This window comes from Eleginops maclovinus, chromosome 19 (genome assembly GCF_036324505.1).
Source record: "Eleginops maclovinus isolate JMC-PN-2008 ecotype Puerto Natales chromosome 19, JC_Emac_rtc_rv5, whole genome shotgun sequence".
In the NCBI taxonomy this organism is placed as follows: domain Eukaryota; kingdom Metazoa; phylum Chordata; class Actinopteri; order Perciformes; family Eleginopidae; genus Eleginops; species Eleginops maclovinus.
This window is the reverse complement of record NC_086367.1, coordinates 13,553,677-13,568,569: the sequence shown is the minus strand read 5'-3', so window position 1 is coordinate 13,568,569 and position 14,893 is coordinate 13,553,677. Positions and strand designations below refer to the sequence as shown.

Below are 14,893 nucleotides of genomic sequence, written 5' to 3'. Positions count from 1 at the left end.
GAGGACAACATGTGAAAGCCAGTCAGACTGACTGAGCTGAGATGCTGGTCTGTCTCTCCCCCTGCAGGTCATTTGGAGTGCTGCTGTGGGAGATCCTCTCTCTGGGTTACATGCCCTATCCCTGTAAGACCAACCAGGAGGTGCTGGAGTTTGTCACCAGCGGAGGCCGGATGGATCCTCCCAAGAGCTGCCCGGGGCCTGTGTGAGTGCTGAGGGAAACACTCTAAAGAGAGGAGCCTGGATGTCAGTTAAATCAGGTCACATCTAGTGGCAGAGGCACAGGTTCTAGCACCTTTGACAGGGAATTGATTCAACTTCCTGAACTTTTTCTCTGCTTCTTATCTCAGAAGTAAAAAAGAGTAAAAGACCAGGAATGTTGTTTACATTTAGCAAATGTTGAGAATAAAGTCAAAATGTCAAGAATATCTTTGATCAAATCTTAAGCAGATAGTTGGATTTCTTCGTTTATATAAACATTTCTTTAACACAGTTTTATGAGATTAACATACTAACCACCGTTTGTATTTATTCATGTTATTTATCATTTGTTTTATAGTTAATCTATTTCTCTTGTTTTTTTCATATATTGCCAAGCACTTAGTAAATTGTTGTTGTTTTTTTGCTGTTTTTGTAGCTATCGGGTCATGACCCAGTGTTGGCAGCACTGCCCCGAGCACCGGCCCAACTTCTCCACCATCCTGGAGAGAATTAACTACTGCTCTCAGGTTTGCTGTATCAAAAATACATTCTCCTTTTTCCTTCATTTTGTTTCATTTCTTAATAACCTTTCCCTTCCGCTGCTCTATCAGGACCCAGATGTGATCAACACCCCCCTACCAGTGGAATACTCCCCTACATCAGAGGACGACAGCAGCACAATAATCCGTCCCTCTGACCACATCTCCTCCAGCCTCACTCCCCTCCTGGTGTCCCATCCTGTATCCCAGGCTCCCTCTCCCCAGCTGAGTCTTTCCTCTCTGGGCCTGGGTGCAGCCCCTCTTCCACCACAGCCTACCAAACCCCGTCTGCTCCTCCAGAGAACCCAGCCAGTCCACCATGAAGTGACGTCCTGCCGTGAGGCTCTGGAGCCATCCTGGGCCGAGCCTGTACCTGCCCTTGGTTTGTCGGCAGGAGGCCACTGGCTCCACCCCGAGCCTCCTCACCACTTACCTTGCTCCAGAAACAGCTCGTCCTCAGGGAGCCAGAGGCTGAAGAACAAGACGAAGAACCTGTGGAACCCCACATATGGATCCTGGGTGCTGGAAAACTTCCGTGCGAAGAAAACACTTGCTCACACTCAGTCAATGCCACTCTCCAGCTCCGCTTCCGCCAACTCTCAGGCCTTGGAGAGCAACGAGGCTGCGTGTGACCTCAGTCCTTCCTCAACACCGTCCCCGTCCTGCCAGGCTCAAGCGACTCCGAGCACATCCTCCCATAAGACCCCAACTGGTGGCACCACCAAAGCTAGGATGGATCTAGCTAAGCTTCAAAGTTTCCCCTGTGGCAACGTCAACTATGCCTACGATGAGCAAAGCTACGAGGCGGAGAGCTTACCCCTGGTGAAGCTCAAAGCCCCAGAAGCCATCACAAACACCAGCTCTGCCCCCAGTGTCTCCTCAGGGACGAGCCTGGCCCTGGCGTTGGGCCTCCCCTCCTCCTCATCCTGCATGCCTAAGCTGCTGCTGAAGCGCCACGCCAGCTACGGACATGAGGACGTGAGGAGACACACCAAGGCTGAGAAACCAACACGTGATCGAGACTCAGGCTTCTCTTTGTCTGAAGACCTCAGCGTCACCCCTATCTAAAAAAACGCGTTCTGTTACAGGGATTTAGATTGATACAAAAATGAGATGTCCCCCCAAGCGCATTTTCTCACCAGCTGAGACTACAGTTTTGGGTTTCTGGAACAAAAAAGCATGACCACGAGGGATCTGTCACAGTCCGAGAGCCACAACATCGAATTATTAGAGCTCTGGGAATGCTGGAAAACATAAATATGCCTCTGTGACACAGAGAGCCAACGCTGGACTCAGAGCACCTTCCTGGGCCTCTGGTAGCTGAAACACTGGACAACAAGCAGCCCTGCGCTTTTTCTTGTCCACATTAAATGCTGTAGTTGGACTCCTTTTCTACCTTTTTATGTTTCAGTTTTATCATGAGAGCTTTTGCAGTAGTAAATGTTGCATTATTGTAAACCATTTGTTTGAATTTGTAGTAATCATTGTACAGTAGGACCGTAACCGCCAAAAATATTGAGCCATTGGGAAGAGAATTGCCGAACATGTGTTTTTGTTTGAGAATCTTTCATTCCAAAAGTTTCTTATTCAGAAAAGGCTCTAATTACTATAACAGTTTCATTATTAGTTAGTTGTATGCATAAATTGTATGCATACTTCGATACAATGTGGTACACTTCTGTGTTTCTGATTTTCTTCACTCCTACACAATGTGAAAACACATACTTCAAGCATATTGCAATAACACGTCACTGCTGTTTTCTCTCAACACAAGGTTTACTTACTAGGCGTTTCCACAGCAGAAGGGAGTATGCCGAGTGTCCCATGGAGGTGATTTAGGTAAAGAAACTTCACATTTAAGATAAGAATCTAAAAATGTCAATGCTTCCGACCCAGACATCATGCACTTAAACTACTTAACATTTGGGATAGTGTTCGGATTAAACCATCAAGATATCATGTTTTATTGGTGAGCTTTAGAGAAGCGAGCAGATATTTCACAGGTGGCTGTTTTCCAGTTCCCTAGTATTTACGCTAAGCTTACCATAGCTGTAACTAGAAGCTGCTGTGAACTGGTTTCTATTCTCTCATCCTACTCTTTAGCAAGAAAGCGAAACAGCATATTTTCCGTAAAACAAATCGCCTTACAGTTTTAAAATAGTTTGTGTTGAATGGTGACTTGCTTCCTGTATATTCTATGATGAAGTGGAGCTTTCACTGAGAAATGTATTTTTTATTGTCTCTTTCCCCATGTCCACATATTTACTTGGACCGCAGGTCTCATAAATGTATAAGCGTGTAGAATGTGATGACCATGCAGCTGTGGAGATATTTTTGTACTCACTTCGTACACTGGACTAACCCATTTGCATTTGTAGCTGTGTTTTTATTTTTCTTCACTTATGTTAATGATGGATCTGTATTTGTAGTTGATCACTGCCATTAAACACTGCTACACTGCATCTGCTGATGTAGTGCTGGTAGTACCTATGTTTACTCAGCAGGGGGAGGTATACTTGCTGCTGTGGGTATGTCAGTTCATACTATTATTCAAAGATTACTCAGTATTTATGTTTCCAGTTATTCTTATTTAATCGATTGTGTTGATACGTGTTTTTATTTTGAGGCTTGACATTTATTTTTTAGTATTTTGATTGAATGGTTACATTACAAGGGTGTTTAAGGCGTACTGTATGTGTTTATGCTCAGGCCTACTGATTAGTGAGAAATATTCTCGTTGCTCTTTATTCCACTTATATTAGAAAAGGCGACTCACCAGAAGACTTGCCATGTTTTTCTAAAGAATCATTTTCAACACGATTGAACACCATTTCGAAATAGTGATTTATATGTGATTTATTTTACAGATAAAGACAAATCCATCTGCGTCTTGTATATTCTTGGCCGGGTGCATTTTATTTCACACTTATTCAGAATGTTTTTTCTTCTGTATTCTTTAAGTAGCTGAGGGTGTTATGCCTCAACCAAAAATGCAAAGATGTCCTATGCAAAACACTGTATTTCAAACTTTCTTCTAATTCCTCTAACTGTGCCCCTAATAAATCAACATATATTGATCTTGTGTGTGTGTGAGTTTGATCAGTTACGCAATGTGAGCTCACTCCTAACATACTAAGATAACACAATAGCGTTCTACCATTGAGAATAAGAACTAACAGAATTTGCCCTTCGTTCCTATCCTCACTTTTGGTCATGAAGGATGGGTCATGACCAAAAAAAACGAGATTGTGGATACAAGTGGCCAAAATGGGTTTTCTTATCTCTACGCTGGCCTGGGAGCGCCTTGGGATCCCCAAGTCAGAGCTGGTTGTTGTGGCCAGGGAAAGGGAAGTTTGGGGCCCTCTACTGGAACTGCTTCTTCTGTGACCAGACTCGGATAAGCAGTAGAAGATGGATGGATGGAGTATTTGCCCTTTTTAATTTGATATACCTTTTCATTCTTTACAGTTGCACAACTTTGCGCGAAAACCAAGGAAGGAAATTACAAGATTACAAGTTTGATTACAGGAATTGAATCAGTGAAAGAAATATAAATTGATACACAGTAAAAGAGTTTGTTAGAACAGTTCAAACTAATCATCATACAGTATGCAGTACTTTATTATTGTAGTTGTGTATCTGTGAGTTTCACACCACACAGTATTTCCCTTTAATGTCACACTTGCAGATGTAACATCATGACTGAGGGATGGATGGTAATAAGGGGGATTATGACTTCTCTCACCTACTCTTTGTTTTGGAGTCGTGTTTCACGCGTCACCCTGTAACTGAAATGCATATCCCTACACTTTCACTTCTGTTCATTTTGTAGGAAGTTAGTGTCAGTACATTTGCTCAATTTTTCAGTAACTAGTGACACATTCTCTGCTCCTCTCTGTTAATCGTGTCTTTTCTGTCAGTGGATTTATAAAAGTTATGCAATGCTCTGTCTTTTAACATTTATCATCCCGCAGTCAAAGCAAATCATGTATGAAACCTCCCTAAGAGGCTCTTTTTGTTGTCCGTTAGTTTGAATTCCTCTCACACATCAGTCACAGGTCACTGACAGATTCAGTCCTTAGTAACTGAGCTGAGGGAATCTTCATTTCTGACTGACTCCAGAGTGTCAAGCAGGTTTTGCAGCCCCCACAGGTATCCGTCCTCCCGGTTGCCTTCCTGCCAGGGAATGTCATGATTTAACGTCTGGCCCTCCGGTAGCACTGTCGTCTTCCCAAAGTCAATCATCCACACCTGTGCATTGCCCGTGCGGTCGTGGATAAAGAGGAGAGAGCTGCCAATGACCTATGAAAAACAAGACAATTTTCATATTAGCCTTTCATTTTCCCACTTCTATTGGACCGTTCATTCTGATGAGGGAAAAAATAACAGTTTGGTCTTTTTTTTGTCAATTAGTTCTTTATTCACAGTAAAGCTAAACCTTAGAGATGACAATCAGACATCTTTTGTTTGTCCTTAAATTGTGACAATAGCAAATGCACAGTGCTGATATAAGACAAACACATATGCAGTAAATAAAGAGTTGACTGGTTAGCTGAACGTATTTTTGACGATGTAAAGACAGAGCTACATCATCAACATTCAAGTCTTTTAAAGGGATGGTGTTCAATCCCTCAAGTCGAGCTTTAGTTCCTACAGCACTTGTTTTAAGTCATATTTTATTTTTCATGCTTTAATTTGCCATCATGTTATTAGATCTGTCATCACCTCGTGTTGCTTGAAGAACTCTGACGTCTTCAGGGCCTGCTGGATCTCCTTGAGTCTGCTCAGGTAAGACGTCTGTGTTTCAAGAGAAAAACAGTGAGGGGAGTTCAAACAGTGTAAGGCTTTTTTCATTCATCATTATCTTTTCACCAACCTTATCCCGGGGAAGGACTGAGTAATGAATATTAAAAACTATTTATATTTGTCAGAACCCGGATGTGAGCGCTTACTCAACAGGTGTGTTTGCAATTGGTGCTTGTGTTTCAGGTAATGCCTGTGTGGCCGCCTTGTGTATACACACAGTAAGATATTGTGTGTCTTTATATGCATGAATAAACAGCATACAAGTGTGCGGAGGCAAAGTGACACGTACAATGATGTCTGGGTTCCCTCCGACAAAGTCCTTGAACACTTGGAGAACATCCTGCTTCGATCGAGTTTTCTTGAAGTCAGTGTGACATGTGCCGTCGGATTTCTAAAAAAGAAGAAATATAACACAATTAAAATATATTTGGCCTCTGATTGGACTGAATGTATGTGCATTCTTTAAACCTGCCATCTCATTTACAGGAATAATGCTTTTGATAACATCAAATCATCAGTTAAACTCTCACACAACTTGTGCAGTATCATCCAGGCCTCACTACTTCGCTAAAACATTACTTAATACATGTTCAACAGTACTTGTATTTACATACCCAGCATAAAGGAAGCCTTTTCATATTAAACATAGCCATTAAACCCATTGTTAATATAAACAATATCAAGTATTTCAGCTTAAACACATCACGATAATGATTTGTGTTCATGTGTTCAACTCTAGTGTTATAGGGCCTTGTTCAACTGCTTAAGTGTATTTAATGTGTCCTATTAATACCAATAATGACATGTCCCTCCCTCTACCTTGATGCCTTCTATCCTGAAGCCCAGGGTGTTGGTGGAGCTCATGCTCTCCCTCCACTGCATGTAGCGAGGCTTGGTGACGCCACACTGCGAATGTTCCTGGGGAGTCGGCCCTTCACTGTCCACCTCCACCATTTTCCTGTACAGGTCTTCTCTCTGCTTGGGCCGCTCCCGCGCTCTGACAAGCTCCTCTTCCAAGTACGTCCTGAAACAGCAGAAGGAATGAGGCCTTCAGGTGAAAGAGTTGCAGGTTTAAACACTACTAGCAAAGTGTTCTCTGCATGTAAATATTAAACCTTGTTTACTTTTAGGGTTTATCTTGCATTCAAACTCTTAGTTATTAAGTTGCAAGAACTTACAAAGGAACTCTTCTGCTGCACTTGAAGCCAGAGAGATTAGCTCCTTTTTAATGTTCACTCATTCACAATAGCTGACCAACAGCTCTGCTGAGGGCAACATACTGTATATGAATTTCAGCAGCGCATTCACACTGTGTATTCTTTCAAAACACAGTAATGTGCAAGCAGATGTGCATTTCAGTTTCAGTTTGTGAGCTACACTTCCTCTCTGCTGAAGAGGGAAGCTGAGAGGAGACTCCAGCGTGCAGTGTTCAACTGTGTGAAAGTCTGAGTGTGTATAAGTGCAACTTAGCGGTTTTGCAATTATGTGGTGTGATTGTTTTTGACGAAAAGGGAGTCTCCAGGGACACCCTTAGTTAGCGTGTGTTTGTGTGTGTGTTTGTTTGTGTGTGTAGCCTTTGAAACATTTGCGCACGGAGAGGCTAATTAGGCAACATGATAGTTTGTTCATGTGTGTATAGTAATGTGTATGTAAGTTTAGCACGTGTATATGTCAACTGGAAATAGTTCTCAGGGACCTGCACATGTGCATGTATACGTTCATGTGCATATGTGAATGTGTGGGTGTATGTATGTGTCTTTGTGTATGTGCCTGTGTGTATGTGTATATGTAGATATGTGTGTGTGTGTGTGTGTGTGTGTGTGTGTGTGTGTGTGTGTGTGTGTGTGTGTGTGTGTGTGTGTGTGTGTGTGTGTGTGTGTGTGTGTGTGTGTGTGTGTGTGTGTGTATTTGTGTCCTGTGAATATAAAGCAGTGAGGCACCCCGCCCGCTGCGGCAGGAAGCCAAGCATATAGCCTGCAGTTACAACAGGTGTTCCCTTGTAGAGCAAACATGCTTTAGGCAGCACATACTGCTTATTATTTTTAAGAAATAAACTACAAAACCAATTCACGGTTGAAAAACTAAGCATACTGTATAATTATACAATAAATGTGTAAATCTCTAATATAAGTAATGTAATGAATACCTTACTTCCTTACCTTACTCCCATCTTGCAGTCCATAACATTGGGGAGGTCAAAGTTTGATAGCAGGTCAGTCATATGAAGGAAAGACTCTCCATCTTTTTCCACAACACCGTGGTACCTGGGCACGAACAGGAGCAGCGCGTCCTCCCTTAGCTTCTCGAAACACTGCTTCTCGTTTTCCGAGAACTTCTTCAGGATGTTGCCCTCGTCTGCTGCTTTGAAGTTACCTGAGATAAAAAGAAGATTTCAGGCTTTTACTGTACAAACATTAGGAATGAAATGCTAGAAATGACTCATGATGACTAGTTTATACTTCTTAAATCAATGGAATTTTTTAATTACTAAAGTAAAAACTAAGCAATAGAACAATGAGTAGTGGGAAAAACACTAAAACAAAAACAGTATCCATAAGAAAAGCTAAACTTCAATTGCCTGTTAAAATAACTAGTAAAATGAAAAGAATGAACATTTTAGTTTGAATATGTCAGAGGTGGGAAGTAACTCAGTATTTTATCAAGTACTGTACTTAAGTACCATCTTCTACTTTAATTGAGTATCTCCATGTTATGCTACTACTACAATTGCTAACTACAATCCAGAGGCTAAATCATGTACTTTTACTCCACTACATTCATTTATATAACTTTAGTTACTTTACAGGTTTTGTTTGATGAAGGGAAATATAATCAACTCTTAAATCACTTTAGTTACACCTGGAGTGAATTCACAACCTACCCTGCAGTATACAAAGTCATTAAAACTAACCTTTACCAGCTTTGATAACACTTTAATGCATCAATACTTATAATCAAAACATATGATATATAATTAAGAAATATACCAATTTGCATAATGAATACTTCTACTTTTTGTGCTTTTTGTATACTTTTATGACAATACTTAAGTACTTTTAATTGAGTAACATTTTGAATGCAGGACTTTTACTTGTAACCGAGTATTCCTACACTTTGGTACTTCTACTTTAATTCAAGTACAAGATCTGAGTACTTGTTCCACCACTGATCACTGTTGAAAAAAGGAAACATCGTGAATTTCCATCAGCTCTCGTGACATAAAACCATAGAATCAGACTCAGCAGAACAGGAGACAGTGCTTTGCCCAAACTGTTTTACATCGGACACAATTAGGTAGTGAGAATATTAAACATTACAGCCATTTCTACACAGCTTTACAAACAAGTATCTTGCATGTGAATGCAGCTACATCATTCTCAGACATTATAGCTGGATCTGAAAAAACAAATTAAAAGCTAATCTAAAAATGTAAATGTCACAATAAAGAAACATACAAATTATAACCTATTATAACCCTGGTTGCAGGGAGATATTGTTCAAATTAAGTACTTTCATCCATCGTGGTGACGATGCCCAACCTCTTACCCGCACTTTCTCTTTATCATTAAAGCTGTCAGAGAAGTTTATCAGCACCAAACAGATCCGAACAAGCCGTACCTTTATGCCCGGCTAGCTGAACCCAATTTAGTTTTCTCTTCTGTGAAGCACTGAAGGGCCAGTGGACAACCGTCTTCAACTTCCACCACGGCTTGCTCTGGAGAACACATGTAAGAAATCACACAGAAGTCAATTATAATAGAAGAAAATAGACTAGTGGTAAAGCGGCGAGTACAGTTTTGGGGTTTATGCTGTGTCCTCCACATGAATGATTTGAGAACATGAAGGAGCGCTGTCCGTCCTTTACTGTTTGAATAAAAAGTCAATCTGATGGAAGGCTAAATTTTCCACTGCATGAAACCCCCAATCTAGGTCAGTGAATCTGCCCTCGACATCACTATTCAGCATCTACAGCTTAGTGTGGTGAGAAATACACTATCTAAAATCAGTTTACAGCGATATACATTTGCTGGTTATATTGCTTTTATCTTCAGTTATAAAAATTTCCACTGAATTAAACATGCAACATTTGTCATCTGTAGTCAAATTGCAATTTTCTGTGGAAAAAGCTGAACGTTTAACACCGAATAATCATGAGTGACATTGCGCTTGCTGCTGGTATCTTGATTGCCACTCAGCAAAGTCTTGAATTGTTTGGTGTCATATGAATGCAACAAATCAAATGATGCACTGAATCCTGAATAAAGCAAAATAAAAAAAGATGGCAAATTATATTTCCTCGGCTGGGATGTTTATTTTTCCATGGTTGTTTGTTTTAGGAGAAATTGCATGTTTGCTTTCTACTTCTTTCTCTGTCTCTTGCTATGCAAACATCACACACGCAGAAAAACACAGGAACAGCTTGGATATTTCACAGAGACGCAGTAGTTTTTCACACTTCGGGAGAACTGCATGCTTTATTCCCTCTCAGACTAAATCTCAAATAAAACACACTTCAACATTAGGAGTGTTATATTTCTTCACAATCATCTCAAGGTTAGTCATAAGGAAAATACACATGAACAATCTCCTAGACGTTGGAGAGGGAAAGAAGTACTTGTTGTTGTGATCAAATCTTGAGGCTTTGCAGAGGTCATTTTATTCTGTGCTCTGATTGAAACAGGAAATGAAACAGGGACTTTGTGTAAGTGAAACACAGAGCTCTGCAGCAGCAAACCAAGTCTGTTAAATGTCAGGGGATACGCTTCACTTACTGTGGTGCTACTATTTCACTGATAATATCCAACTGTGAGGGTGTTGTTTTATCGCTGCAGGACTTTATTGGCTTGTTAGATGACACGGCAGATATGGCAGATATTGTGTACATTTTACATTGAATATGTCTTTCCTTGCACACTAACTGTATAATATCCTACTTTTATATTGTGTTAGCTGTAAATGAGGGCTTCAATAGTGTTTTATTTGTCAGATACTTTAAAGATTCTTATCATCACGGTCAACTTGTATGTTTTATACTATTTAGCTCAGTTTTTATTTCTGTTTTTGAAAAGTGTAATGAAAGAAATTCCCAATTTGTGATCAATAATGTATATCTTATCTTATTAACAGTGCGTTACAGACTCGTGAATATTTTAAAATCATTGTGTGTAGCTATAGGAAGCCGTAAACCAATAGAAAAAAAGAATTAAAGTTTGTTCACTCTTCAATTCTTATCCACAGACTGAGAGGCAATGGAATCTCTGAGTTTCACTGTAAACATTGAGACCTTGCAGCTCTTAGACCAATATTTATGTGTTACACACCATGCTGCCCAAGCCAGTCTTGATTACAGAAACCACAACAGATTGTACTGATAACAGTTAGTAATACAGGTTTCATTCTCGAGTCAGCACTTGGAATTAATCTTATAACTGTATAAAGCAAAGTTCATCAATAAAAATGTACTGAGGGAAATATAAAATATTCTTGCACTATTGGCAGCTGAAACTACACAAGGGGCCCCAAATGTATGAGGTTTCACAGGTCAAAATGGTTGAGAAACACTGGTTAAATCCTTTACATGATTGTGATTCTGATTCTGTAATGAATGAGTAAAGCTTACAACATGTTTTTATAAGTACAAAAGTTCCCTCTGAAATGCCGTAAAGCAGAAGTACAAAATGGCAGAAAATAGGAATATTCAAATAAATTCTAAGTACTTCAGAGTTGTGCAGAACCTGAGTTAATGTACGTAGTTACTTTTAACCACCACCTAATATATATTTCCCACAAAAGTGTGCTGTGATGGGTTTGTCTAATATTTGCCTTCAGGGAAGTTATGAGCAGCACCAACACACACTACTGAGAGCAAACATTACCAACTCCCAACAATGCATTTCAAATGAAAACAACAATGTGAGTCACTCAGACAAGCATTGTTTTTCCATGGTACGTTAAGTGTCACCTTGACATGCTAATGGGATGTTAATCACTGCATTATGATACGATGAATTATGTTGCAATCACAAGCAAATTCTCTCCGTTGCATTTCCATTAAAGGCACTTAGCTCCATTGGGTACTTATCTCTAGAATACATGCTTGCTTTAAAAGCGTGAACTTAGTACTGATACACAGTGTGATTGACTTCCTGAAGTGTTGGCGTTGTTAAATGTGAAAAGGATAAACTGGTTATTGACCACAGAAAAACACATTACACAATAACATGGTAGCTTGTGCTGCACTGTATGTGTCTATGTTATGTGTCATATGTCTATGTGTGTGTGTGTGTGTGTGTGTGTGTGTGTGTGTGTGTGTGTGTGGGGGGGGGGGGGGGGGGGGGGGGGGCTGATGTGTGGGCAGAAGCACAAAAAGGGCCTATGTTCAGAGGTGTCACAAGCAGCATATTTCCATTTAAAAGTGGAAGGTCTGAAAGTGCCAGAATGGAGTTTTATTTGGAAAACCTTCACACTGAGCCTCACTTGATGGACAGTGTGACTCTTTCTCACACACTTGCACACAAGCTTCACAGGCAATGTGTATTCAGTCTGTTTAAAATAAAGTGACAGCTACAGACCTTGTATGGAGAAGGCAAAGAGAAGTAGCGGCACGATTAAAACACACACACACAACCAATCAAAGTCTGAACCTGAATGTCATGCATGGACTCATTTAGACAAAAAGCAGGTTATGTTGCAAGTGCAAAACCAATGGTGACTCACTACCATCACACTTCCCACTAAATCACACAAAATGCACGTGTTTGTCCGTAAAGATAAAAAAATTGTGTTTCTAGGTATTAAACTGCTCTGTTTGGATGTTCAGCAAGACTCAAGACTTCTCAGCCCACAACTAAAAAAGCCTTGAATGTCAAATAAATGTCCACCCTCAGTGTGTATTAAAGTAAAGGCCGATCCTTCAACACTAGTCTGTTTGCTGAAGGAGGGACACAGAGTGATAAAGGTCAGGCATTACAGTACCAAAACATGACCTGACATTTAACACGCCACACAATTTCTAGAATTTTTTATGACATACTTAATCGTACAATATGTAGTTTTCTGCCAAACTTCAAACGGGCCCATGGGAGTTTCTCATTACAAACAGCTTCTCCCAATTAAAATTATATCATATTCATTGTTAAGGATGTTTTTGAAAGGAGCTGAACTATTTGCAGAGTTCTCCTCCTCTCCATTACAAACTGACCAGGGGAATAAAGCTGGAATATACATTGAAAAAAGCAGTTTCAGTCTAAGATGTTGTGTGGCACAGAGCTCAAGGCTAATGTGTGCTTGGCTTGTTTTTCTCAAAATGATGGTAAAAGTGTGGCTACTACTGGCAAAATGCGAGGAAGTTCTGCATTAAAAATGTAAACAAACATTTGATATAATATAAGTACTATATTGAACATAATATTTAACTTAGGTAAAGTTGTTATGGATAAAAAAAGTGAATGACTGTGTTTTGAAAATAGTGATTATTGAAGCCATGTTTCTAAATACCAATTCGTACCATGTGGCCTTTAAGATAATCTGCAGTAAACAAAACTGTGTCATGTTTCCTCACAGCAAAGGTCATCAGGCTCTCAGCGGCTTCTTCATGTTGTCTGAACAGCACCGGGGATCATTAAGGTGATTTGAGAGGCTCTGATAAGCCATTAAACATAAGCAGGGATAATGTGATTTCAATGGGGACAATCACATTTCCTCAAAGATTATCCTGCTCTCTCTAGCAAGGATCTCACGTTGTTTAATCTTTCACTGCACATAATCTTAAGCAACAAGAGGACAGTATCGACTCAACTGAAACATCCAAGATCTCAAACAGCATACCTAAGAGCAGAACAGATACAAAAATAACTTCTGAAAGGACGAAGTGACTAATTCGCATGAAAATAAATAAATGCTGAACTCACTTGTAAACCATGCTTTTTTATGGGATTTATGACATAAGCTAACAAATACTAACACTGTAATTGGCTCCCGTCTGCAGTCAAAGGTCCCTGCCGTCCTCTGAGAGGAAGTAGTTTGCTGACTGCTGTTTATCTGATGCTATGCTTCACTGTTTTCAAATCATCAGCTTTTTACTGTAACTGGATAATTATAGGGGGATGCAGATTTGAAAAGATAAACACAAGGTCAAAGATGGCATTTGAAATGCTTTAGTCAGTAAACATCTGATCCTGCACCACCATGCAAACAATTCTCCTTTACTACATAACTGTGAAACTTAACATCAACGATTATTCATTTGCAATTACATCTCTCTAACACAAATATATTACTTTGGCTAATATACATTAAATATTTAAATAATGCACTTTTTCTGAGATATCTTAGCATACCATAGTTCTTAGTGTGATTGCATATTCTCTTCAACACTGGTTGTGCATATGACAATAATTAACATAAACGTATCCCAGGATGCTCCAGACATTTGCTGTAGTTAATTTAGTCATGCATTAGCCTATAAAATGTTTTATTAATGTGTACAAGGAGGCAACAGATGTATTGAATTATGTTATACACTTTGACTGGGATAACCCATAAACTACAGTGGCATGATTCGCTGGTAAAACTTTCACTAGCGATCCCCATTAATGGCCCTCTTAAAGTCTTGGTATATCTTTATGTGTTTGCCTCACCTCTCCAGAGTCCCCCAGATGCTCTAAAGTGATGATGCCTTTGCTTTTGCTCTCGTTGTCGCTGAGTATATCATCTTCGGACTCCACCAGAGAAGAGCCTGTGGAGGAGATGGAGGAGTTGGACAGTTTCCTGCGCAGGGTGCCGTCCACAGCATCATCCCAGTCCTCCTGCTGCATCTCCCGGGAGGAGCCGCCTCCCTCCGGGGTGATGGTGACCTGCGGTACCCGGGGAGAGTCCATTACAGCCGGCGCTCTGGTTGCGGACGACTCGGTGATTTGAGCGGCTCTCTGAACGAGATCATCGCAAATCTGTGATGCCTTCCCGGCTGCTCTTCGCTCTAAACGAGACCCTTCGGTAAATCCAGTCCCAGAAAGACTGAAGTCTTTGGAGCTCTTCCTCCTGCACTCTTTGGGCATTGGAGACCTGAAGGAGGAGCCGTTTCACTTTTCACAACCTTCAAATCTGGTCATTTCACTTTCCAAAAGTTCAGTGTTAGTTTATGCATTCAGTCGATCCTCAGAGATACTTCCTCGTTGTTTGTTGTCCTAGTTGTCACACGTTAAAAATCCTCTGTCAGCCTCTCTGCTCTGCGAGTACTGTTGGAAAGGGGAACCCCTCTCTGCTGGTGGCTTGGCTCGCGCTTTTACGCGGTTAAACACGCGCGCGCACCGGCGCACTACACAGCAGTAGAAGGGTTATTATCTTCCGCA

The 14,893-nt window shown here is 40.5% G+C and overlaps 2 protein-coding genes across 3 annotated transcripts in view; one reads left to right on the top strand and one right to left on the bottom strand.

Moving 5' to 3' along the window:
- The window catches only part of ltk (leukocyte receptor tyrosine kinase), a 51,553-nt gene extending 47,930 nt beyond the window's left edge, over positions 1 to 3,623 (top strand). For both annotated transcript variants that reach the window (XM_063908527.1, XM_063908526.1), the window contains exons 27-29: positions 68 to 202; positions 635 to 725; positions 810 to 3,623. In XM_063908527.1, the coding sequence (XP_063764597.1) occupies positions 68 to 202; positions 635 to 725; positions 810 to 1,805 (1,222 nt within the window). In that variant the 3' untranslated portion in view covers positions 1,806 to 3,623. The remainder of the gene's footprint in view (positions 1 to 67; positions 203 to 634; positions 726 to 809) is intronic.
- Positions 3,576 to 14,841, bottom strand: itpka (inositol-trisphosphate 3-kinase A). Its single transcript, XM_063908528.1, has 7 exons — positions 14,183 to 14,841; positions 9,162 to 9,258; positions 7,703 to 7,916; positions 6,363 to 6,567; positions 5,833 to 5,934; positions 5,463 to 5,534; positions 3,576 to 5,039 (listed from the first exon to the last, which is right to left on the bottom strand). Exons 1-7 carry the CDS (start codon positions 14,597 to 14,599, stop codon positions 4,809 to 4,811), a joined length of 1,338 nt encoding a protein of 445 aa, XP_063764598.1. The 5' UTR covers positions 14,600 to 14,841; the 3' UTR covers positions 3,576 to 4,808.
- Between the last annotated feature and the right edge of the window lie 52 nt (positions 14,842 to 14,893).

What these genes read in the sequence shown, in the direction of transcription:
- itpka (XM_063908528.1), bottom strand. Translation starts at nt 14,599, where the DNA reads ATGCCCAAAGAGTGCAGGAGGAAGAGCTCCAAAGACTTCAGTCTTTCT. An exon ending in GACTGCAAGATGGGAGTAAG is followed by an intron (nt 6,568 to 7,702) that starts GTAAGGAAGTAA and finishes CTGCTGTTTCAG; the next exon opens with GACGTACTTGGAAGAGGAGC. An exon ending in TCAGGATAGAAGGCATCAAG is followed by an intron (nt 5,935 to 6,362) that starts GTAGAGGGAGGG and finishes CTTCTTTTTTAG; the next exon opens with AAATCCGACGGCACATGTCA.